This window comes from Sus scrofa, chromosome 13 (assembly GCF_000003025.6).
Source record: "Sus scrofa isolate TJ Tabasco breed Duroc chromosome 13, Sscrofa11.1, whole genome shotgun sequence".
Classification (NCBI taxonomy): domain Eukaryota; kingdom Metazoa; phylum Chordata; class Mammalia; order Artiodactyla; family Suidae; genus Sus; species Sus scrofa.
Genome location: NC_010455.5, coordinates 32,727,647 through 32,749,882, shown reverse-complemented (window position 1 = coordinate 32,749,882; position 22,236 = coordinate 32,727,647). Strand labels below are relative to the sequence as shown.

Genomic DNA, 22,236 nt, shown 5'->3' with positions numbered 1-22,236 from the left:
TTTGGGTTCGATCCCTGGCTTCACTCAGTGGGTTAAGGATCTGGCGTTGCTGTGAGCTGTGGTGTAGGTCGCTGACGAGGCACGGACCCCATGCTGCTGTGGCGTAGGCCGGCAGCAACAGCTCCAATTCGACCCCTAGCCTGGGAACCTCCATATGCCGCAGGTGTGGGCCTAGAAAAGACAAGAAGCTAAAAAGAAATTAAAAAAAAAGAGTTTAAGAACCTGATTTGGTAATACTAGGACCAGCGGTTTTCTACTGGGGACATTCCAGCTTCAGCTGATAATGTTTATTGCATTAGTACAACCAGGCTGCCCCATCCCACCCACCCAGCCTGTTCACAGCTTTCTGCTCATCGCCCAAAGAGATGGTCCTTCCCCAGGGTGGGCATTCCGGGCACCTCCCCCACCCAGGTCAACGCTCGGGAACCCCGCTTCTCTGCCTCCTCCCAACCATCTGTACCCTGTACCCAGCCTGGGCCACCCCTATTGGGATTACATTCAAGCGTTATCCTGTTAATAAATAAGCGGGCACAGCTGCCCCTTGGCCAGGGCTTGTCGGTCCGTGTCTCCCTCCACCAGGAACCGCAGTGTCGGGCCCCTAGCTGTCTCCCAGGGTCTAACTGCCCCCTCTCCCGCCTGTCACCTCCTCCCCAGTCCCCGGCGTGGGGACGACAGAATCACTAGTGCACTGCGCTGCGTGGCCCCCGCTCAGCACGCGGTTCTAGGGCATGTGTCCTCCGGTTGCGGCCCTTCCTCCGCGATTCAGGAGGCAGTGGGCGCGGCGCGGGTTGTGGACGACACATTCGCAAGGAATTCTTGCCACCGCCTCCGGGCTCCACCAGCTGCAGGAAGTCCCTGTACCAGAGCTTGGGTCCTGGCGGTGCGACAGGAGCAGCCTCCTCTGTCCGGGCCAGCCTTTCGGCCTGCGTGGCACTCAGCACGTGCAGCGCCAAACGACGCAGCGGCTGCGAAAAGCCTTGCTCCACTGCTGCGCACAGATACACGCCGGAGTCTCCACGCCGCAGCCCGCGCAGCAACAGCCCCCGCGTAGTGCGCTCCGAGCGCTCTTCTGCCGGCACCTGCGGGCGGGGCCAGCGTGAGGCGGGGCGTCAGGGTCAGGATGGGGAACTGGGCTTCCGGTTCCCAGCGTGAGACAGGAGAGGCAAAGGGCCATTAGCGGCCGAGCAGAAGCAGGAAAGGGGTGCCTGCACATACGCATTTGAAAGTTAGGGACAGGAGGACCTTTGTCTTCATGTGGAAACCCGAACAGAGCAGAGTTCTCCTGAACGTGGGGGGCGGGGCGAGGGCGGGGCTTCGCTCAGACGCTCCGGGGCGCCAGGAGCCTAGTTAGAGGAAAAGGGCCTCAACTGAAAGCGGAGTGCAGGCAAGGGTCCAAAGTGGAGTAAGGGGTCTGATTAGGTGGAGACTCATTGGGCGGGGCTGGACCTCGTCCAGACTTGCGAAGAAGGCCAAGGGTCTCATTAATCAGGGGCACTTCCTGGACGTTGGGAGCAGGACAAGGACCTGGGGGGTGAGGGGGAGCTCACCTGAGTGCTAGCCGCCTCCCCAGCGCTCTGGAAGGTCCACTCCATTCGTGCCTGCAGCGAGCGAGGCTCACACTCCAGGAAGGCGCTACCTCCCTCTACACCGAACACCTTCCGCTCTAGCAGCTCGGGATGGGAAGAGTCTGGGGACAAGAGGAATGTCAGATTTCAGGCAAGGCAGGATGGGGCAGTCTTCAAAGGTTGAGGGGTGAGAGTAAGCTGGGGCACTCACCTCCAGAGCACAGCGTGCTGGGGTCACCGTTCCTTATGTCCTGTCTTCGGAACCGCCTGGGGAGGTGGGAACATTGGAGCCTCTGTGAGCCCTTCTTTGCCAGGGGCAGTGAAAGTTTCCCTCCAGGCAACCCTCCCCCTGCCCCCACCCCTGCCCACCTCTTGGCACTGGGCTGGAATCGCGTGCAGGCGGCCCCATCCCAGGCGCAGTAGGGGTCACGTGCCAGGCAGCATTCGGCACAGGCGCGGCCGTGGGCAGCACAGCGGTGCAACGGAATCTGGGCCACCCCGCTCCGAGAGGCTACGTACAGTTGGTGCTAGGGGTACAAGGGGCTCCAGGCTGACCGAGGGCGGCCCTGTACCCGCCTCGCATCAGTCAGGGATCTCTTTCCCCACTTGACAAATGGAAACACTGAGGTCTCAGGTCACACAGTCTAGCGGGGGCAGAACCTGTACTCGAACCCAAGACTTACAACTACCAAGAGAGGAATGGGGGGGGGCTGGGAACACGCTGGGGTGGGTCTATTCCACCCCAAAGCATTCTGGTCACTTACCCTCTTGGAGGAGATTTGCATGCTGGTGACAGCTGCTGAGTCCTGAGAGGGAGAAGGAACACTAGGAACAGGGCTCCAAGGGGTTGGAGTACCCCAGATAATGGGGGCTAGGCCTCACCTCAAACACATGCAGCTCCTCCAGGAGCAGTCCTTCAGCATTAGGCCGGCCACCCTTGGGAACAGAGATCACCTTCAGCACTGTGCCAGCATCTGCAGGGATGAGAGGGGGTGAGCAACTCCTCGTGTTCCCTGACAGCTAGGGCCAGGGCTCTCCTCACCTCTGAGACCTCCACCCTCAGCATGATGGGGAAGGTGAAGAACATGGGTTAGAGCAATCAGTGCAGCATCCAGAAGGAGATGGGGACACATCCCAGCAAAGATACAGAGATGGGACTGAACTGGGGGAGCTTCCACTCACAGGCCAAAGGGCCTGGCCTGGATCTGTGGGTGGCCATGCCAGGGCCCTGACCTGTGCCAATGAAGAGGACGTCGTAGTGTCCATCAGCAGCTGCTACTCGGTCGGCAGCAATCTGAGTGAAGGTGTACCCGGCACCCACTTGTAGGAAGAGAGGGCGTCCCCCCATGGGCAAGACTGAGTTATACATGAGGGGGTGGTTCCGGGCAAACTGGATGACATCATCAGGAAAGTCCTTGGTGGAAGTGAAGGTGCCAAAGGTCTTGCTGGGACACTGGAGGGTGGGGAGGAGGCACAACAAGGATGTGGGTATAAGGGCCTGGTGGGCAGCCCTCCAGAGGAGACCTCCCAGAACCGGACATTGGGGCAGGGGGTAGGGGTAATGGCCAGAGGCCCGCCCTGGGAATCTGAGAGAAGAGCCCCAGCCTTGCCCTTGGGAGTCTGAGGGGGAAACATGGCCTCCCCTGCAGAGCCCTGTCTGATGAACACAATGTTTTCCCAATAACAACAGGAAGAAACCACATTCACCAAGAAAACCCCATGCCAAGTTCTTCACCACTGAAGCTTTAAGCAGGTCGTGGTGGGAGTCCCTGGGCTACGCACCATGCCAGGTCGGGGGTAAGGGACGCGGCCCTGGTAGGACACCCACTGGTGCAAGGGCCCCTCCTTGTGCGCAAAGGGTCCCAGGAAGGCCCGGCGTACGTCATTCATGCTGTACACGCACACTGCAGAGCCCTGGAAGATGCTGCTGCAAGAGAAGATGTAAGTGGAGTAGGGGGCTCAAGTGGAGCCCAACCAGCCCTGCCCGCCTCCCTCCCACACCTCACCTGGATGTGGAGAAGACAGCATAGAGCAGTGGGGTCCAGCGATCTCGAGAGGACAGCAGGAACACGTCCTCTGCAGGGAAGGGACCTAGCTGGGGGCCGGTGCACAGCAGTCTCTGCCACCTCCCCATCCCCCACCTCCCCATCCCCCACTCCTGTCACTTACGAAGCTGGTTGAAGTTTGTGTCACCCTCAGTGCCAGGCACTGAGCATACCAGCCGTGCCTTCAGGAATGTAGTCCACTTGTTGACCAGGCTGCGCTGGCCGCCCACATCATTCTGTGGGGTCAGTGGGAAGGGATGAGGGCAGGACACCAACACAAAGGCAAAAGGGAGGGGACGGGGTCACAGACTGTGGCCCAGAGATGCCTCACCCTGCAGATCTGGCCAACTCGAGACACAGACAGGCGTCCCAGTGCGGGTGTGGCCTCCACTGCCGACTCACGGAAGAAGAAGTAGATCTTGTCATCGTCTGGGTTCTCACTCTCTGGGATCCAAAAGACCTTGACAAACTTGGGCTCTGGCCACAGCAAGAGGTGTGGGGTCAGCAAGGTCCTGGCTCTTCTCCAAGCTAAGAGACCCACGCACCACCTCCCCTTCCTTTCAGGCTCGCAGAAACCCTCGGGGCAGCAGCAGACACAACCTCCAGGATCAAGTTCAGACAGTAGCCCCCCCCACCCCAAATCGAAAGAATGAGGGCCTGTAAAATCAAGAAGAAACCACGAGAGGGCAGCAGAGACCATGGCCACCTAAGTCCACAGGCAGGGGACCATGGCCAGGGGTGGGCCTCTTACCTTGCCCCTGGCATGTCTCCATGCCAGTGGGCCAAGAAAGGAGGGATATGGGGTATCTGGTTTTACCTTCATTCATGAATCTTCCTCTCCAGCAGGAAGTAGATGCCCCACTCCTGCTTCAAATCCTCTGCTCGGTCCCATCACTCAGAATAATCTACCCTGGCCCAACCCTACCCTGACAGTCTAGGCCCCTTATCATTGCTTCCTTCAAGAGTCTGTCTCTTGGCTTGTTCCTACCCCCAGGTCCTTTGCACTAATTATTCCCTCTGCCTGGAATGCTCTCATGCTCTCTCCTCAATCCTGCTGTGTTTTGGGAATTAGCTCACATCTCTCTTGAGCAGATGGCTTCCTTTCTCCAACCCTACCTCCACCATCCCCACCATGCCTCCTTGCCCTTCTTCTCTATTCTCTCACTGTGTCTCATGGCCGTTGGAACTGATCTTCTTGTGTATTCATTCTGAGGCCTGTGAACTTAAAGAGGGCATGGCCATATTTATCTTGTCTGCCCTGAGACCCAGTGCCTAGTGCAGAGCCTGACCCAGGGCAGGAACCAGGTGAGCACTCACTGCTCACTCCCCTTATGGGCCTGACACAGCACCTGCTCTGTTGGAGATGAGGGCACCCTCCCAACAGCCCCACCAGCCTTTCACCATTGAGCCAGCGGGAGTCGTGTGCCTCTGTTCGGAGGCTTGGACGCTGGCCTAGGCTGCGGAAGATGGTAAAGTCCCGGCCCATGAGGTCTGCAGCCACTCCCGAGTACAATTCTTCCCCTATAGACAGAGCAAGGGCTGCTTAGCAAAGCTGGAGGCTCAGGGATGGGGGTGGGGGGGCTTTTGGGAATTCAGTGAGGCTATGGGGATCTCTAGGGCTCTAGGTAGGGTCTTGGGACTTTGCGAGATGCTAGAGTCTCTGAGGGGTTCCAGGAGCTCTACTGGGGTCCCAGCCTTTGGACTCACCCACCAGCACGGAGGCAGCCCGATGTCTGGGGTCATAAGGACTCCGGCCCTTGCCATCCTCTAGCCTCTGAAGGTCCAGCCGGAGCATGGGCTCCTGGGAGGCAGGGGGGAGTCATTACTGCCAGGCCCTTCCTTACCCTCCCAACTGCCCTCCCTGACTAGATCTGGCCTTACCTCCAGTCGGTGGCCCACCTCCACAAATGCACAGGTTGGGTGGAAGGCCCCTGTGCCACAGGCCAGCAAGTGGGTGCGGTTGTAGGCATGCAGCAATTTCACGAAGTTCATGCACTCGGTCTGGCATGTACGCAGACAGGGGCAGGAGCAATGAGGCCTCCCCCAGGGAGGTGGCGGTAAAGGGTTGCAGCTCACCAGTGGCATCCCCCACCCCTTCCTCTTTTCTGCATGGGCCCAGACAAGTACTAACATGGACTTCCGGGCCCCCAGGTGCCCTTGGTGACCAGCCCGGCCCACCTCTCCCCAGCATGGGTTTGCGGGGAAGCACAGGCCTGAATTGCCCCCTGTGACTCAGAGGCCCCCAAGAAGAATCACATGAGCCCCGACCCTGACTCACTACCTCCGGACTTCAGCCACCTCGACCCTCCTGCCCCCTCACAGCTAGAACAGGCAGGCCTCTGTTTTAGCACTGCCCATCTCTAGGGTGAGGGGCTGACCCTCCCCACTCCCACCCGGGCAGCCAACACTCACACCAATGTCCTTCCCTGCCCAGTTGCACTCCTCTCGCCATTCCACAGGGGCAGGCCATGCCAGCTATGGGGAGGGTGGGGGAGGGAGAGCACAGGTCAGGGACTTCGGCTGTCTTCTGTGCTAAGGGGGTTCACTCGGGGGGGGGGTCTGTCCTCCTAGGGCTCTCCAGGCAGCCTGGAGTGGGGTCCTGGGACTCTTTCCAGGGACAGTGCTAGGGCTGAGGGTCCCTGGCACCTTCTTGGCCCGCTTGCTAATGTTGTCCAGGCTGAGAGAGGCCACATGGTTCTCGGCACCCACAAACAGACGTCCACGCTCCTCATCCAGCAGCAAAGCTTCGTAGCAGCAGGTCCTTTCCAGCCTGAAGGTCCGGAGGCCATGCCGGGCCTGGAGCTCTGTGGGATGGGGATGCTGCTAAGGATTCACCCGCCAAGCTACAAACTTCCTCTAGGCCCTGCGTGTTGTCTCTCTCACAGGCCCAAGTTGTGTGTGACCTGGCCCACACACGTGTGAATTTACATGTGTATGAGTTTACACTTGGAGGGGACAGGCCCACTCAGGTGCAGGGCATCCAGGATGGACAGTGCAGCCCCCACCCACGGGGAAAGCAGGTGCAGCTTCTCGGGTGTGTTCAGACAAGAGGTGTCTCTGAGCTGGGTTTCCTGGCCAGCATACAGGAAGGCAAGGGTTCTGGGGTGTAGGCCCGCATGTAGGGAAGCCGGAACCCCAGCTCTAAAGTCAAGCTGAGGGTTCTCTGCCACCCCAAACATGTACTCACTGTATAGGCACACAGTGCCTGGGTTCAAGCTGATGCCACTGCCTAATGACCACCCTGTGGTTGTGGGAAGGGGGCTCTAATGGCCCCACCTCAACTGCCCTGGGAGTAGGAGATGGGACAGAGGCAGGATCGGTTGCCAGGGGGTCTTCCTGGGAAAGCATGAGAATGTGGCCAGAAAGCTTGGGGACCAAGGCCAGAGAAAGGGTTAACTGAAATGGCCTGAGAGTGTCCCCAATCCAACTCGGTCCAGTGGCATACACCCAGGGCGACAGCAAACACATGCCCCCTACCCACACTGGGTCCCTCTCCTGCTCACCAGGAGCTGGGCCCTTCCGCCTGCCAGGTGCACCTACCTTGAAAGGAGAGGCGAAGGCGTGGGGTGTGGGGGGCTGCACCCCCCAGCACTGCCACCCAGAACATGGCTATGCCCGGGATCATGGCGGCGGCCTCGGTCCGCCCCATCCCCGGGGCTCAGGGCGCTCAGGGTTCAGCGGGTGTGTGTGGAGGAGTCTTGAGCCGCCCTGGACTCTGCCCCAGGATCTGGAAGAGAAGGAGTTGCAGCAAGGGCGAGGGCGGGAGGCTGGGGGGAGTCCCCAGGGATCATATTACAGCCCCTGGGGAAAGAGGCTGGGGGGTCGCACTCCGCCTCCCAGCCCTCAGCCCTCCTCTCCCGCAGAGGGTGCCCTGCCTGGCCACGATCACAGACACACCCACGCTGGGCACCGCCTGGGGTCAACCCCACAGTGTCAGGCACCCGCCCCACCACGTCACCCTCCCCAGTAACCCGCCCTTCAGTATACACACTCACAGGCATTTATTCACAAACTCTGTGTGCCTACTTTACGCCAGTCTGGGACTGAGGCTGGGGGCACTGGGGGACTCAGACAAGGTCCCTCTGCAGGAGGAGGCAGAGTGCCAGCAAGGACTCAGATTGGTGCAGTTATTTCAGAGGTGCCAAGTGCAATGAGCAAAATAAGCCAATCATGGGTGTGAGAGTATGGGGGGGCGGGGCCTCTGGATGTGGCTGTGCCCCCAAGGCCCCCACAGAGAAACAGAAGCACCTTGGGGCTGGAGCCAATGGTATGATCGCCTGTGAGTGTGAATGCGCTCCTGAGGGTCCCTCTGTATATCTGTATCGCACACGTGTGTATGTCTATCTATATGAACATGTGTACATATCTATGTGAGACCACGTGACAAGTGTGTTTTATTAAACATGGAGGTGTGGCACATGTGAGTATGCACACACATGGTATTGTGTGCATGCCTATACCGTGAGTATATGTCTGGGGTGTGTGCACTTTGTAAGCATGTATATGTGTGGGTTGCACGAGTGTGTGTGTGTGCACACAAGTGTATGCATCTCTCTGGACATGCAGGTAAGCAAATACAACCGCGGGATCAATCACTGCCTTCAAATCTGAGGCATCCCAGGAAACCCACTTCTCAGAGGAACGAGGGCTGCGGGGAGACCCAGGGCTGGGCATACACCTCTGTTTCGGACTTGGGGCTGCTTCTTCTTGGATCCAGCAGCCCCAGCTTTGCACTTGACCTCGCTCTCCCCACCCCAGAGAGTGGGAGGGGCTGGTCACACACAGAAATTCTGTGAGCTCAGACTTCTGCCCCAAGAAGAATCAGCTGAGAAGAGCCAAGGGCCAGAGGCAGCCTCAGCCCCAGTTCGGGTGAACTGCCCGTCTCTGTCCAGCCTCCACTGTCTCCCTAAGCTGAGCCTCTGGAGGTTTCCTCATCTCGGAGCCCCTCCACTTCTCTGAGCTAGAGCCCTTCCCAGGACCCCTCAGGTGGGGCCGGGCTCTGGCTGCAATGCCCACCCTCCTTCCCAGAAGCTGGCTGGGCAGGTGCCAGGCACAGGAGCCCTGGTGTGGGGCAAGGTCCTGGGGCACATCCCAGATGCTCTCCCCAAATGCCCGCGCCGAGCTGGCAGCCTCAGACCCCTCCCACCCTAGGACTCCCACCTCCCTCCTTCCTTCCATTGACACTTGCCACTGCCGCTTCTAAGCCTGTGAGGTCTGCGATGTCACAAAACACCTGGTTGCCTTCTCACACTCCACAGAGAGCTCCGGCGGCAGCGTCTCCTCACCCTAGCCCCTTCTCACCCTTGAGAAGGGGAGAAGCCTAGGGGCCGAAGGGCACCCTCTGACGGCTCCTTTAAGGAGCAGCCCCCGCCCCCACCAAGCCAGCCGCGCCCCGCCGTCAAGTTTACGGGGCGGATCGGGTGACTGGGCAGGCAGCCGGGACCGGCTGGAGTTGGTGGCCAGGCCAGAGTGGAGCGGGCACAAGGGAGGGGCGGCGGGTAGGGTCGATCCCTCCCCCCGTCCTGTCGGGCTTCATAGCAATAGGATGCCTCAGACGGCGGTTCTAGAAGTGGGGCGGGCAGTCAAGGCAAAGGAGGAAGAAGCCCTAGAGAGCCCCCAGTCCCTGCGGCTCTGCGCAGCTGGTGAAGGGAAACGCCAGACACGGGGCAACCCCAGGGACTTGGCTCTCCACCTGCCCATCCACAGCTGGGGAGCTGGAGGCGGGTAATGATCGGCTCAGCTGCCACCTAGGTTCCCAGGAGCCAGCTGGGAAGGGCAGTCAGAGGTCAGGGGAGGGGGGTTCTCACCTGGAGGTCCGATGGGCCCCCAAGACCCAGTCCTTCCTTACGCTTGGGCCACGAAGTACTTCTGCCACCTGGCTGGCAGTGGCTTCGATGAGAGCCAGTCTGGGGCAGGGGAGGAGGGCCAGAGAGGTAGGGGGGCAGGTGATTAAGTCTCATTTCTGCCCTGCAGGGTGTGCGATCATCCAGCGACCTCGTCTTAAAGGGCAGTCCCACATCTCTGCTGGGAGGCGAGGGGTTCTATGCCATCTCTGTGAACTCCAGTCTTTCTTCCTAGGTTGGAGATGGGGGGAACTGCCCCACCAAACACAGTGAGGTACCCAAGGGAGCTTCAAGGGCAGGAGGGGCCTCCTACACCTCCGTTTCTTAGCTGGGGAGGGTCTGGGATCTTGGCTTAAAGCTGCGCCTGGTGGATACTCTCTATTTGTACCGCCAGGGGTACTTCCTTGGAGGGGCTGAGTGTTGACAGTGACAGAGTGGGGCTCTCAGCTCTGCCTGGATGGACATACCAGGACTTGAGAGTGGGCTTCAACTCTCCATCCTCCCAAAATGCATCCTCCCCAAGGCTGATCAGCAGCTCCTCAAGGGGTCTTTGAGGGAGGCTGTGTGGGTGCTTCAAGTGCCCATAGTTCTGCTGCTCATCTCCTGACAAGTCCCTGGACTAGAAGTATCTGTGCTTAGCCAGGGTGGGGCATGCCTCTGTCTCCTGAGCCTCAGGCCTGGTATTTCTGGCTAGACTGGCTGGCCGGTTGGCAGGTGAAGGGTGGGGGTCTGTGGGAGGACCAGGGGCCTTAAGAGGGAGATTGGGGAAGCATCCCTGTCTGAGCTCCTGGGCTTCCAGGATATAGCCTCTTCCTCCTCCCAGGCTCTTTTTGCTTTGGACCTGAACAGCCTCCCCTGGCCCCATGCAAGCAAACAAAATTCTTTGGCTGTTTACAATTTTCCACCCAAGCAGCCAAGATCAGCAAGTGCCTTTGAGGTCCCCACCTACCCCTACTGTGCCCCCTACTTGCCCCTACTGCAGCTCTTTGTGTCCAGGGTCCTAGCCTCTGTTTCACCACCCCCAAATCCAACGTCCATACTGGAAAATGAAACTAGGAGCCCCCACCATCTTTCCAACACCCTGGGACTCAACCCACCAGCCAGAGGGACTGGGCTGTCCCCGGCCCATCTGAGCCTTCCCACCTCCAGACGTGTCGCCTTTGTGGAGCAGGATGGGAGATTCCGGCGGCGGGGGGCGGGAGGAGGGGGAGAGCTCACCCATCTCCCCCCTCCCCAGGTCTCATTTTTGCTCCTCAGTCCCAGGTCCCAGTGCATGCAGGTTCAGCTCGGGGTAGGGACTGTCCAGAGGCAACCTTTAGGGGCAGGGTCACTGACTGTGGGTTGCTCTGGGCTCTGGAAGTCCCCAAAGGTTCTGGAATCAGGCAGCCTGGGTCTGGGTCTTGAAAGGACAGAACACACCAGGGGAGGCAGCTTAGGTCCCTGGTGCTGCCTGTCAGTGGCACAGCCTGCCAAGGCCTTGGTTTTTCCTTTTGGAAATAACTGGATTGTTGTACCAAGTCCCAGCACCTGCATCCCCAGCCCTCGTCGCCAGCTGGGCCTCCCCCACTCCTCTGCCTGGACTCTAGGTGGTATGACTAGGCTGGGCTAGGACATCCATTTGGGGAAGGCTACAGCCAACCCTCCCAGTGTCCAGCCTGGGCTGGGTCAGGCCTTGGCTCCCCACACACACCTGCTTTTGCCATCAGGGCTGGTGGCTCCAATATCTCACCCTCCCCTCTTCCAGCCACGTGGGTACTAGGAAGGGCTACCCTGAGGATTTAGGCATGGGGGGAGGAAAGTGGGCCCTGGAGAATCTAGCTGAGGCTTAACCTCCCTGACAATCTGCTACCCACGCCAGAGGATCTCCTGGGAAGGGTCTGTCTGGTGTTTCCCCCACACACACCCCCAGACCGGTTTCCAGGCTCCCGCAGGACCCTGGCCCACCTTTTTGGAAAGATCAGTTCTTCCCCTCCTTGTCTGTTCCCTTCCCTTCTGAAAGCCCTGTCAGAGCTGAGGTGGAGGGGCTGAAGGAGGGGCCACCAGGAACCCTGGGCCTCTGGCTGGGGCCCAACCCCCACCCGCTCCGCCCCTGCCCTCCGCCTCCTGCACATTCCTCCCCGGCTGAGGTCAGCCCCTCCGGGATGGGGGGAGCCCCCCCCATCAGCCACATCACAGCTCTCCACTCACTCCTGTTTTCTTCGTTGCCCAGCAGGGGGGGAAGGGGGAGGGAGAAAGAAGAGGGGCCTGCGGGTGGGGCCTCCCTCTCCCCTCCTTTCCTATAGCCTGGGGGAAGCGGGGGAGGAGGTGCCAAGAATGCTGCAAAAGTCGACTCCTGGGGCACCCTGTGCTCATTAACATACATTAACATAAATCCCACATTCCCTTACTCTGCTGGGGGAGAGCATCAGGAGAGTATTGGTCGGGGGGCTCAAGATGCATCTCGAAGAGGATGGACTGCGCCTGCCTCAGGGATCCCCACCAAAGTAGCTGAGGAGGGGCGGGGTTGAATCCTGACTCTGTCGCTCACCAGCTGTGTGTCCCTAGAAGCAGAATGAATCTCTCAGATTCCTCTCCTCACTTGCCCCAGGTTATAAATGGTGGGCCAGGCAAGTCTGGCACATGTGGGGTCCACAGGTGTGCACTCTGGTTGCCATCCCAGCATTGGGCATCCTGTGGCATGCAGGCCACCAGCCTCGAGGGAGATTCCACGGCAGCCCCTTCCAGCCCAGCTTCATGGGACGTTTTCTCAGGCTTGACTCCTCTCCTGTTTCCCTCCCTCCCCCACCGCCCCTCTACCCACCCTCCCAGCCCCCAGCCCAACGCCCGAACCTCCACCTGAACCTCTTTCCCTGCCCAGCGACTGGGGACTCCTAAGTCTTCTTACTCCAAGTCTCCAACCCACCCCAACAGTGCCCAAGCCTACACTCCTCCCTCCAGAGAGCGGCCAACTCAAGGAGGCCTTCCTGTCTCCTTCAAAACAGGGCAAAGCCCCACCCCCTCACCTCCCCCCCTGCAGCTTGAAGCCGGACCCCTTCACAGGGGACCCAGCCTTGGTGGTCCTTCTGCCAGTTCTCCTCGGAGTACCTCCCTTCAGGACCCTGCCCTCCCCAGCCCCTCACTCAGAGAGCTTGCTGAAACTTGGGGACACCCCAGGCTCTTAGCCAGGCATTTCATACACCCCTCCCTAGCTCAGCCCGAGGTAACCTCGCCAGAACTCCAGCCACCCCAGGATTCAGCCTGGGCTGGGCCCTCCACCCCTTAGGCCTTCCCGTTTGCCACCTGCTGGCCTTTTCCTCACCACTCACCTCCTCACCCACCTTCCTCTGGAGCTCTGGACGCTTGTTACACCGGGTCCAAGCCTCTCTGCAAGGGCTCAGGGTTCCCGGCAGATGCCAGCACTTAAGGGCCTCAAGCACAGGGAAACAAGTGCCTGCAGGAGGACCTGCACCTTCTGGGGCCTGCTGGGTCTTGGGGGGGTTGATGGAAAGGGATAATTCAGGCCCCTTTTGACCCTGCAGCAGCCACTCAGGACTTGACTCCCTCCACCCATAATGAGGTCAGAAAACAGAGTAATGCCAAGGAATGTCAAACAAATTTTTTTCCTAAATAACATCACCTGTGAGGCTGGGTCTCCTGCAAGGGGAGAAACAAAAGCAGGGAAGGAAAAGAGATCCACGGCCTTGACCCTTACCCCTTGGACACTAGTGCCCGTCACTGTGTGGTTAACTGAGGAGCTGACTGGCTGGCAGAACGGACACACTTGCTGTCGCACAGCTGCACGCAGACCTCAGCAGGCTTGAGGCTCTCCTTGGGAGTGTGCTGGGTGCTGGCTTCCCCTCCAGGTGTTCAAGGGAGACTTGGGGGAATGCATAGCCCTATGGCAGGGATGAGGGTCGCTAGGATCCCTTTCAGGGCAAGAGACCCAAGGATTGGGTTCAGCTGTTTGAGAGTGGGCTGGACCCAGAACTCAGCCAAGAGAATCTGGAGTCCTATCCCAGACCTCTTCCTGACTCCCAGGGCAACTAGGACCTAGCTGGCCATGCCACAGGCCAGGTGGCTGGAGTCAGAGCTCCAGCCTTGATGCCTGACTTGGAACTCTGGGTCAAGGGTGGGGAATGATTCTGAGGGGTCCTCAGGGGAGAAGGAGGATCTCCTGACATCAGGAGGAGCCATGGGACTGCCCTGGAACATGGTAAGGGGTTCTTCTAGGCCTCAGCAGCCCCCACAGCCTCAGGTGCTCAGGTTCTAATGGGGCACCCCCTCCTTTCTGCACCTAGCAACTGAGTCTCCACCCACCTGCTGGGGGTGGGGGGTCTGGCCCAGGGGCGCTGGGAAGTGGCTGCAAGCCTGGACTGCCTCTTCCCCACAGCATCTCCCTGCATCCTCCCCTCTTCAGACTTCTCTGACTCTGAGGGCTTGTCTCTCTCTTCCCAGCTGTGTCCCGGTGTCATCCCCCCGCAATGGATTAAAAATAGCAAGGCTGCTACCACATGAGTAGCCTGAGCAAACTATTTGGAGTGCAGCAGGCCTTCTGGGAGGTGGATCGGCCTCTTGACAGTCCCCACTGGTGGGAGACAGCCCACTTCATACTGGGATCCATGGCTTGGTCTGGGAGCAGGAGCCTGGGTCCTTTTCCTGGCTCTGAGCCTCACAGATGCAGCTGCCCATGGGTGGGGCCAGGAAGATGGGCCTTCCTAGGCTGGGAGAACTCTGAGGGACCACACAGCCAGGCCAGGGAACACTGAATCTCTGGCTCTCCTCACCCAGCTCCTCCTAGGATGAGGGATGGCTGAGGTCCAGCCCTGGACAGCTCTAGGCAATGGGGGATCTCCAGGAGTCAACTTCATGGAGTCCCTCCTCTTAGGGTGCAGGACACCTGGGAAGCCACCCCTGCCTCCTGCCCCCCATGGCTGGGATTTTCCCAACCATCAAAAACAAGGATGAATTGAGAGGCCGCCCCCGCCAGTGCTGGGACAATGAAGCCTTATGCTCTCAAAATCGGAGCAGGGGTAGGAGGGCCAAGGGCAGGTGGGAGCCTAGCTGTCTGTGCCCAGGGAAGCACTGCTTGCCAGGACCCCACCCAGACCCACTGCCAACGGGTATAAAGGGCTCCTGGCCAGAATCCTGTGTGGCCCACCCAGGGAGGGAGGCACTGGGTTCCTCAGGCAGACAATGCCAGCCCCTCAATGGCCCTCTGTGCAGGGTTTTCTCTCAGGACGGAAGGAAGGAACTATCTCTGGCGCCCGCCCCGCCCGTATATCTACAGTTCAGCGGGGTCTAGGGCTGACCGCTGAAGGCAGGAAGGGATCCTGCTTAGCCGTGGGATTCTGTACTTCTTGTCAATCCGCGCTCCTCAGAACCTCAGAAGCAGGGGTAGCAGGAAAAGCCCGAGGGCCTAGGGCGGGGACCGGGTCTGAGAGGCGTTGATCTGCTTCCGATGCGGCGGTTGCAGTCTCTCAACTCCTGCCAGGACTCGGGGCCCCAAGGCCGAGGGGGGACTGGCAGGTGTGCGGAGGCGGGGGTCCCAGGTCCTGGGCCTACTCTCCGCCTTCCCCGCCTCGGCGGCGCCGACCCCGGCCCAGGCTGCTTTGTCTCACCGCGGGCGCGGAGCAGCCGCCGCCGCCCTACAAAGCTGCTTTTGTGCCCCGCGTCCTCAGCAGGACCGATGACGTCAGCTTCCGCGACCAGCCCGGTAGAGCCCCGCGCGGGCTGCAGCGCCCTCTGGTGGCCGAAGGTGGAAGGGCTCGCCTGCGAGCCCCGCCCAGTAGAGGCGGGCCTTTCCCACAGGGTCTGTCCACTGCAGTCCCGGTTGTCCAGGGCAGAAAGTCCAGGTGCCTTGCCTGGCGCTCAGGGATCGCTCCACAGGTATCCCGGCCCTGTCATCTGCCATCGACTGTTCCTTCCTCCAGCAACGCACGAGCACGTCTCATCACCTCATGGGTCTCTGCACTGAGAGCCCTGGTCTCAATGCAGCCACAGCCTTGCAGCTCTCCAGCGCTCCCCTTCCCCGCCGGTAGCTACCGTCACAGGAAGTATTGCCACCTGCCTGTTCGATTCCCCTCAGGTTTGGAGGGGGACCTCTGGGACAGAGACCTTTCTGAACATGCCTCAAGGGCCCTGCTGTCCTCAACTTTGTTTAGTCAAACCCAAGGGGCCTCAAATCTGGGCAAGGCTCTGGGCAGTGTCACAGAGGGGGACAGGGGAGTGTGCTCAAGGGGCTGCAGCCTAGTGGGGCTGTGCAGAATCAGCAGCACACACTGTCTCTAAGCCCTGGACTTGGGAGGCCAGAAGTTACATATCCTTCTGTACTAGACTCACTGGACACTCCTCCTGCTTCCAACATGGAAGAATCCCCTTAGGTGAACAGCTTAAGACATCTGCCCCACTGTTCCCAGCAAAGCTTGAAGGCTGCACCAGATCCAAAACTGCACAGGTGCTGGGACGGAGGTCCCAACAAGTAAGATGACTAATCCAAGTGGGAAAACTGAAGCGATGAGTACTGGGGCTGAATATGACCCAGGGCCCTGCTGCAAGCAAGCATCCAGGTGCAGACCACTATTGCCTCCGCACGTCTTAGCCTGGGTCTCTGTCCCTGGGAGAGAAGAATGGTGAGCAGTTCATGGTATTTTTTCTTTCTACATTTTATTATTTCAAACCAGGTGAACAATTCCATAAAACATGTGAAAAAAGCAAGGAAGTGTTCAACGCTGAAGGACCCGGGCCTGGGGCGAGGGCATGAGGGGCAGGGCCCCTCAGCAGGCAGCGGCGGTTCCTAGGTTAGCGCTAAGGAGCTACATTTAGGTTAATGGAGCCAGGGCCCAGGGCCGCTGGAGCGGGGCCCTCAGTGACATTGGCAGTTGTCTGGAACAGCCCTTGGAACCCAATTCTGTGGAGGGCAGGGCAAGGGCACTGCCCACACAGGGGGGCAACCAGCAGAGGGATGGGTGTAAACACGCAGACACACTCAAGGCACAGAATCACAGGAAGGGGGCTGGGTGGGCGCTGGTCAGGATCTGACAGTTTTAAATAGTTTTCCTCTAAAAAGTTTTCTAGGTTTGCAGTTTTCTTTTTTTTTTTTTTTTTCTTTTCTCCCTCTTGACTTAATTTTTTTAAAAAGCTACGAGATAAGCAGGTGGACTGTGGTCTCCGGGAATGGTGACATCTCACGCTTCTTGTGCTTTTTCCTTTGGGGCCTCCGAGTGGCTTGTTGGGCGGGGGATGGTTTGAGGAGCAGGCAGGAGGCTCCCTGTAAACATCTGGACTTGGGCTGGGTCAGGGGCTGGTGTTAGGCGAAGCCAGGGGTCCTAGGCTGGAAAAGTGGGTGTCCCTCCAAATACAGGCCTTGGGAGACTCAGCATGTGCTCCCCTCCCTCATTGCAGAAGAGGACAATGGTCAAAACCAGAACAGATGCCAGGAGGGGGTACCTCGGCCGTTCCCTGCACTAGGGACAAGAGCGGGCTTCCAGCAGGGAGGCCTATGGCAACCCCTCCCCCAAGTCTCTGGAGCTGAGGGAGGGGACAGGGCAGGGTGGAAGCCAAGAACAGAGAGAGGAAAGAAGGGGAAAAGCGGCCAGGGGGACAGGTGGGGAGCACGGTCCTCTTGCCCCCATCTTCCTCGGGCTGGGGGAGCAGAGTCGGCGGTGGCCCTGGAGGTGGGGGACAGTCAGGACATGGGTTGGGAGGGAGCCACTGTGTATCTCTCCTCCAGACTCCCTAGACAATGACCCTGCTCCTTTTTTCCCACCCACTTGTTACCAGAGACACAGTGGCTGCCCAAGATCCAGTGTGTGTTGCTGGGTTACGTGGAGGAGGGGAGTCTGCCGCACTGGCAGAGTCCTCCCGCCTTCCCAGGGCTGCTGGGGCCAGACTCGGACCAGGACCCTCAGATAGGTCCAAGGGAAAGAGGGCAGGGAGGAGTACAGAGCTAGTCATGCTGAGTGGCAGGTGGCTGGGCCCCCTCTGTCATCCACATCCTTTCCTTCCGGCTAGGCCAGTGGCCTGATGGGTGAGCAAGTGAGTTTTCTCCAAGGAAGACTGGGACCGCCTGGGCCTACCCGTGCCACCTCCTCAGTGCCTGGCACTCGGTCGCCCTCCTGACTCAGCACCCTCTGCCCCCCCAAGCCCCCTCCCCAGGTCTCCTACTGGCTCCCCAGGTCCACCACGCCCACCTGGACCCTCCCCAGCCCTAACCCTGTCCCTTCTCTGGGTTCACTGGCCCTACTCCGTTCCTCCCTGCCCAGCCCCCCCTGGCTCACCATCCTGCCAGGCCCCGCTGCCCCTCAGAAGAGGCCGCAGTCCTTCAGGTTGTTCTTGATGATGACATCAGTGACGGCGTCGAACACGAACTGCACGTTCTTGGTGTCTGTGGCGCATGTGAAGTGTGTGTAGATCTCCTTGGTGTCTTTGCGCTTGTTCAGGTCCTCAAACTTGCTCTGGATGTAGCTGGCTGCCTCGTCGTACTTGTTGGCCCCTGCAGGAGACAAAGTGGTGAGGATGCGTGCGGTGTTGGGGGCAGGCAGGCCCTGCCCTCAGGTACAGCAAGGTTCTGTGCAGGTGAAACGATAAGCACATCGTGCCGGCTGTGAGAGTGAACACACTTCTGAGTGTGCAGAGGGGCACCTGTGTGAAGGAGGATGCCCAGTGACATGTACGGAGTGCCTCCTTGAGTGTGTTAAGAAGGGTCCTGGGACGTGCAGGTATAAGTATATGTGCTTGTGAGGCACCAGTTCCTGCTTGAATGTCCACTGTTACCCTTCTGTCCAGCGGGGGGCGCCTGGGGGTCACCTGGTCACCACCAGCTCCTCCCCAGAGGCCCAGACCCCACACCTGTATACTCAGGGAAGCAGATGGTCAGGGGGCTGTGTGTGATCTTCTCCTCGAACAGATCCTTCTTGTTGAGGAAGAGGATGATGGACGTGTCCGTGAACCACTTGTTGTTGCAGATGCTGTCAAACAGCTTCATGCTCTCGTGCATGCGGTTCTGGGGGCAGGACGGTGATGTCAGCACCAGCCCCAGCCCCAGCCCCTGCCCCCACCCGGCTCAGTGGCCTCTGGGCCTCTCACCATCTCCTCGTCCTCGGCTAGCACCAGATCATAGGCGCTCAAAGCTACGCAGAAGATGATGGCTGTGACGCCCTCAAAGCAGTGGATCCACTTCTTCCGCTCAGACCGCTGACCGCCCACATCAAACATCCTGCGGACCCAGTGCCCTAGCTCAGAGAAGGGGGTTCTGGGAGAAGGTCTCTCTGCCTCCTTTCACAGGTTGGTTGACTGAGGACAGAGGCCTATTCAGAGTAGGGCGGCTGCCTCCACAGAGTCATCCACACTGGCCCAGTGGGGTCGGGCTGGTCAGCAGAGCTGGCTGCGGCCACATGGGGCTAGGGCAGCAGAGGCTGTGAGCTGCTGGCAACCACACAGCCTTGAGAAACCTCGGAGTGGGGCTGGGGATCCTGAATCAGCCCTCTCTCCCAACACAGCCACCAGCAGGCCCTGGCATGAGGATCCCTCCCCCAGGCAGCCCCAAGGCTGGCAGCTCCTGCCTACATGCCCACTCACTTGAAGTGTAGGTCTTTGAAGGTGAAGTGCGTCTCCACGATGCCTGTGGTCTTCACTCGGGTCCGCAGCACATCCTGCTGCGTGGGGATGTAGTCACTCTGTGCGATGCGCTCCAGGTCATTCAGGTAGCTGGGGTGGGGGTCGGAATGTCACCGGGGGCCAACTGGCCCCTTTCCCTCCCATCCGCTCACTTCTCAGGCAGAGCCCTTGTCTGTGCTGCATTCACTGCTCAGATGAGGAAGCCTGCGCTAGCGTCCCTGCCTCCTGCCTGTGGACCAGGCCTGGGAGGAGGGGCAGCTCTGGACCTGGCCAGCCAAGCCCCAGCCCCCAGGCCTCAGCCCGGCCTGCCTCAGACAGGATCCAGGTTGGTGGAGCTGCAGGAGAGGGAGGCAGGAGGAGGCAAATTAGTCCTTAGGTGAGAGATTCAGGATGCTAATGGGCACAATTATGGCACTCACTGCAGAGCAGCCTGGCATGTCCCTTGACTCGGGGCTGGACAGGTTGGGGCCTGCCAGGCCCAGTGGGCTCTTTGCCCAGCGCCCAGTAAAATTTGGGCTCCTCAGGGGGAGGGCATTGACACTTGCTTGGCTGGGGTCCCAGGGGCTCTTCATTACCAGCTCTCTAATTAGTATCAGTGATGCCCCAGCCAAGCCCTGAGACCGGCTCTGCGCCTGCCTCAGTATCCTTGCTGTGCCCTGGGAGTTGGGTCCAGGCCTCTCAGCCACTGCCCAGTACTGATGTCTCACTCTTGGGGCAGGACTGCTGGGCCAACTCTCTCTCTCTTTTTTCTTTGGTCTTTTTGTCTTTTTAGGGCTGCACCCGTGGCGTATGGATGTTCCCAGGCTAGGGGTCAAATCGGAACTGTAGCCGCCGGCCTACACCAGAGCCACAGCAACATGGGATCCAAGCCTACACCACAGCTCATGGTAACACAGGATCCCCAACCCACTGAGCGAGGCCAGGGATCGAACCTGCATCCTCATGGATGCTAGTTGGGTTCGTTAACTGCTGAGCCACGAACAGGAACTCCCTAAGCCCGCTCTTGACTCCCACCAGCAGCTAGGCCAGAGGGAAATGAACTCAGAGACGCAGGGACAGAACAGAAAAACAGGAAGGGCTATGGGGGACCATGACGCATATGCTGTGACCTGGCCCCTACTGAGAGCCTCCAGCCCAGAGGCCCATTGGGTTCTACACCAGTTTCTCCCTTGTCCCCAACAGGTGGGCTCACCCCAGGGACCCACTGCCTTGGAGGATGGCTGTGAAGAGGGGCTGGAGTGTGCCCATTCCCTGGAATGTTCCAATCTGCTCCCACCCCAGGTGATCTTGTCACGGCATAAAACTGCCCAGGAGGGCACAGCCCAGGCTCCCTGCTGAATCCCCACACCCAGAATAGTGCTGGGCACACAATGGGTACTTAACATCTGGAGAAGGAAGGACGGGGCTGTGGAACAGTGGGAAGTGGCCAGAAGGTGACCTGACCTCCTCGAGTATCCTGGGCACTGTGATGGCAGTGGTTTTGATAGGACCCATGCTTCCCCGCCTCCAGGACCCAAAAGCTCTGCTGGCACTGAGTCTGTGACCTCTGGGAGGCCCCCCGTGGTGAAGGGCTGTGACCCCACAGCTCCTGAGGGGGGCATACACTCCCAAGTGCATTCACTGCAAGCAGGGGAAGGCTGTCTCTGTGAGTGATGTGGGCTCAGGATCGACGGGTAGTGGAGTGGGAAAGGTGTTCAGATATAGAGACTGACCTATGCAGAGGTAGGAGAGGGGATGTGAGAGTATGGGGTCAGCAGCCCATCAGGGTGACACTATCCAGAACCTGTGGATGTCTCCCCACAGGGGCCAGCCTATCTGCCCTATTCCCTGTGGGGTGACCAGCATCCTGCAGCAGGTCAAGCCCCACACCACCAAGGCCTTGGCTGACAGCAGCTTCATGAAGAGACTGGCCATATCTGTCTGAGGGCGCCCAGGCCCTCAGGTCCAGGCTATGGTCTAGGTGCCCGCAGCCCAGCCCCTCGGAGCACTCACTAGGCGGCAGAGTCGTTGAGCTGGTACTCCCGCGAGCGGCCAAAGCAGGCCTGCACACCGTGGTCAGCCCAGAGCCTCCGGATGACGCCGGACAGGTCCTCGGGGAGCACGCCCTGCTCCTCAGCCGTGCATGACAGCGCAAACAGCTGCCTGGCGTCGTCCTGGGCACAGCGGTGAGGGGTCAGCCAGTGCAGGAGTGCACCCCCACCCCATCTGTCAGAGGCAGGGAGGCCTCCGGAACGGGGCCCAGGCTGGGGTGTTCTCATCTTCCCCAGGCCAAGACTTGCCCTGAAGCCTTATGGGGGCAGGCAGGACGGGGGAGTCCACATACCGCACGGGAGGGGTCGGCAAAGTCAATCTGCAGATTGCCCATGGCTTTGACAATGGCCATGATGGACTGGATGGTGTTGCTGTAGACGACTGCCCGGTACTGCCGGCATTCCTCCTCTGAGTAGCCATCCTCGTGGATGATCCTGGCAGCCAGGGGTCAGGGGTTAGGGTGCACAGGGACCTCACGTGGTCGCCTGGGGCTGCTGGGGCCTGCGGGAACCTACTTCAGAGAGGAGGAAACTGCCTCTGAACCACTGGGACCTGAGGATGGATTCTGCCTCTGGAAAGGTTCTGGGCCTGGCTCACACTGGCTGGGCCTACACTCGGGGGCAGGACAGGCCCAGAGGAAGAAGAGGGGAAATCAAGGTTTGGAGGCTGCCTCCTGCACACAGCACTTACTTCATCTGCTTGACAATGGTGCTCTTCCCTGACTCCCCAGCACCTGGAACAAAGGGCATAGGCGGTCAGCGCAGGCCAGTGGGGCTACACAGGCAAGCAACTAGCGGCCCAGCCATGCGGCCCCAGAGGCAGAACTCACCCTCCCCATCAAGTGCACAGTGAGATGGGGGCAGTTGGGCCTGGTGGGTAGCAGAGCTACAGGGGTACGGCTGGCAGAGCCACAGGGGTGAAGGCAACCTAGGCCACCTGGACCCCATGGTGGACTCACTGCAGGCCTTGGCTTCCCACGAGCTCCACTGCCTACCATGGATCCCACTGCCCTGGTTAAATTCAGGGGCTTTGGCCAGAGACTTGAGGCCAGCCCCTCGGGAGTCACCCTGTCATTCTCACACAGGGAGGCTTGCCACACCGTGGCCAGGGCTCCCCAACCTGGAGCCCTGGCGCAGCTGGCAAAAAGGAGCCTTGTGC

General features: G+C 59.8%; 2 protein-coding genes across 14 annotated transcripts in view; both read right to left on the bottom strand.

The window, feature by feature from the left end:
• Nucleotides 250–12,783, bottom strand: SEMA3B (semaphorin 3B). Of its 10 annotated transcripts, none has more exons than XM_021068808.1 (18): nucleotides 12,759–12,783; nucleotides 7,151–7,337; nucleotides 6,257–6,414; nucleotides 6,023–6,085; nucleotides 5,492–5,611; nucleotides 5,318–5,411; nucleotides 5,012–5,131; nucleotides 3,942–4,087; nucleotides 3,735–3,846; nucleotides 3,572–3,641; nucleotides 3,348–3,492; nucleotides 2,799–3,018; nucleotides 2,448–2,539; nucleotides 2,330–2,371; nucleotides 1,935–2,092; nucleotides 1,777–1,832; nucleotides 1,548–1,687; nucleotides 273–1,079 (listed from the first exon to the last, which is right to left on the bottom strand). In XM_021068808.1, exons 2-18 carry the CDS (start codon nucleotides 7,257–7,259, stop codon nucleotides 681–683), a joined length of 2,244 nt encoding a protein of 747 aa, XP_020924467.1. In that variant the 5' UTR covers nucleotides 7,260–7,337; nucleotides 12,759–12,783; the 3' UTR covers nucleotides 273–680. The 10 variants fall into 10 exon arrangements, with proteins under 10 accessions (XP_013837192.1, XP_020924467.1, XP_020924466.1 ...); XM_021068807.1 differs by lacking the exon at nucleotides 12,759–12,783 and adding an exon at nucleotides 9,418–9,506; XM_021068812.1 differs by lacking the exon at nucleotides 12,759–12,783 and adding an exon at nucleotides 9,418–9,502 and having other exon boundaries at nucleotides 3,348–3,489.
• GNAI2 (G protein subunit alpha i2) overlaps nucleotides 16,079–22,236 on the bottom strand; it is a 28,479-nt gene continuing 22,321 nt past the window's right edge. For 3 of the 4 annotated variants that reach the window (XM_021068546.1, XM_005669568.2, XM_005669569.1), the window contains 8 exons: nucleotides 21,769–21,811; nucleotides 21,371–21,512; nucleotides 21,040–21,200; nucleotides 19,009–19,137; nucleotides 18,517–18,646; nucleotides 18,280–18,433; nucleotides 17,709–17,923; nucleotides 16,079–17,099 (listed from right to left, as the gene is read on the bottom strand). In XM_021068546.1, coding sequence (XP_020924205.1) covers nucleotides 17,733–17,923; nucleotides 18,280–18,433; nucleotides 18,517–18,646; nucleotides 19,009–19,137; nucleotides 21,040–21,200; nucleotides 21,371–21,512; nucleotides 21,769–21,811 — 950 coding nt within the window. In that variant the 3' untranslated portion in view covers nucleotides 16,079–17,099; nucleotides 17,709–17,732. 4 annotated transcript variants of the gene reach the window in all.

Coding starts and splice junctions, on each gene's coding strand:
- SEMA3B (XM_021068808.1), bottom strand. CDS start 7,259: ATGGGGCGGACCGAGGCCGCCGCCATGATCCCGGGCATAGCCATGTTC. Junction 3,847..3,941: donor GAGTTGGCCAGATCTGCAGG/GTGAGGCATCTC, acceptor CTGACCCCACAG/AATGATGTGGGCGGCCAGCG. Junction 3,642..3,734: donor CACAAACTTCAACCAGCTTC/GTAAGTGACAGG, acceptor CCTTCCCTGCAG/AGGACGTGTTCCTGCTGTCC.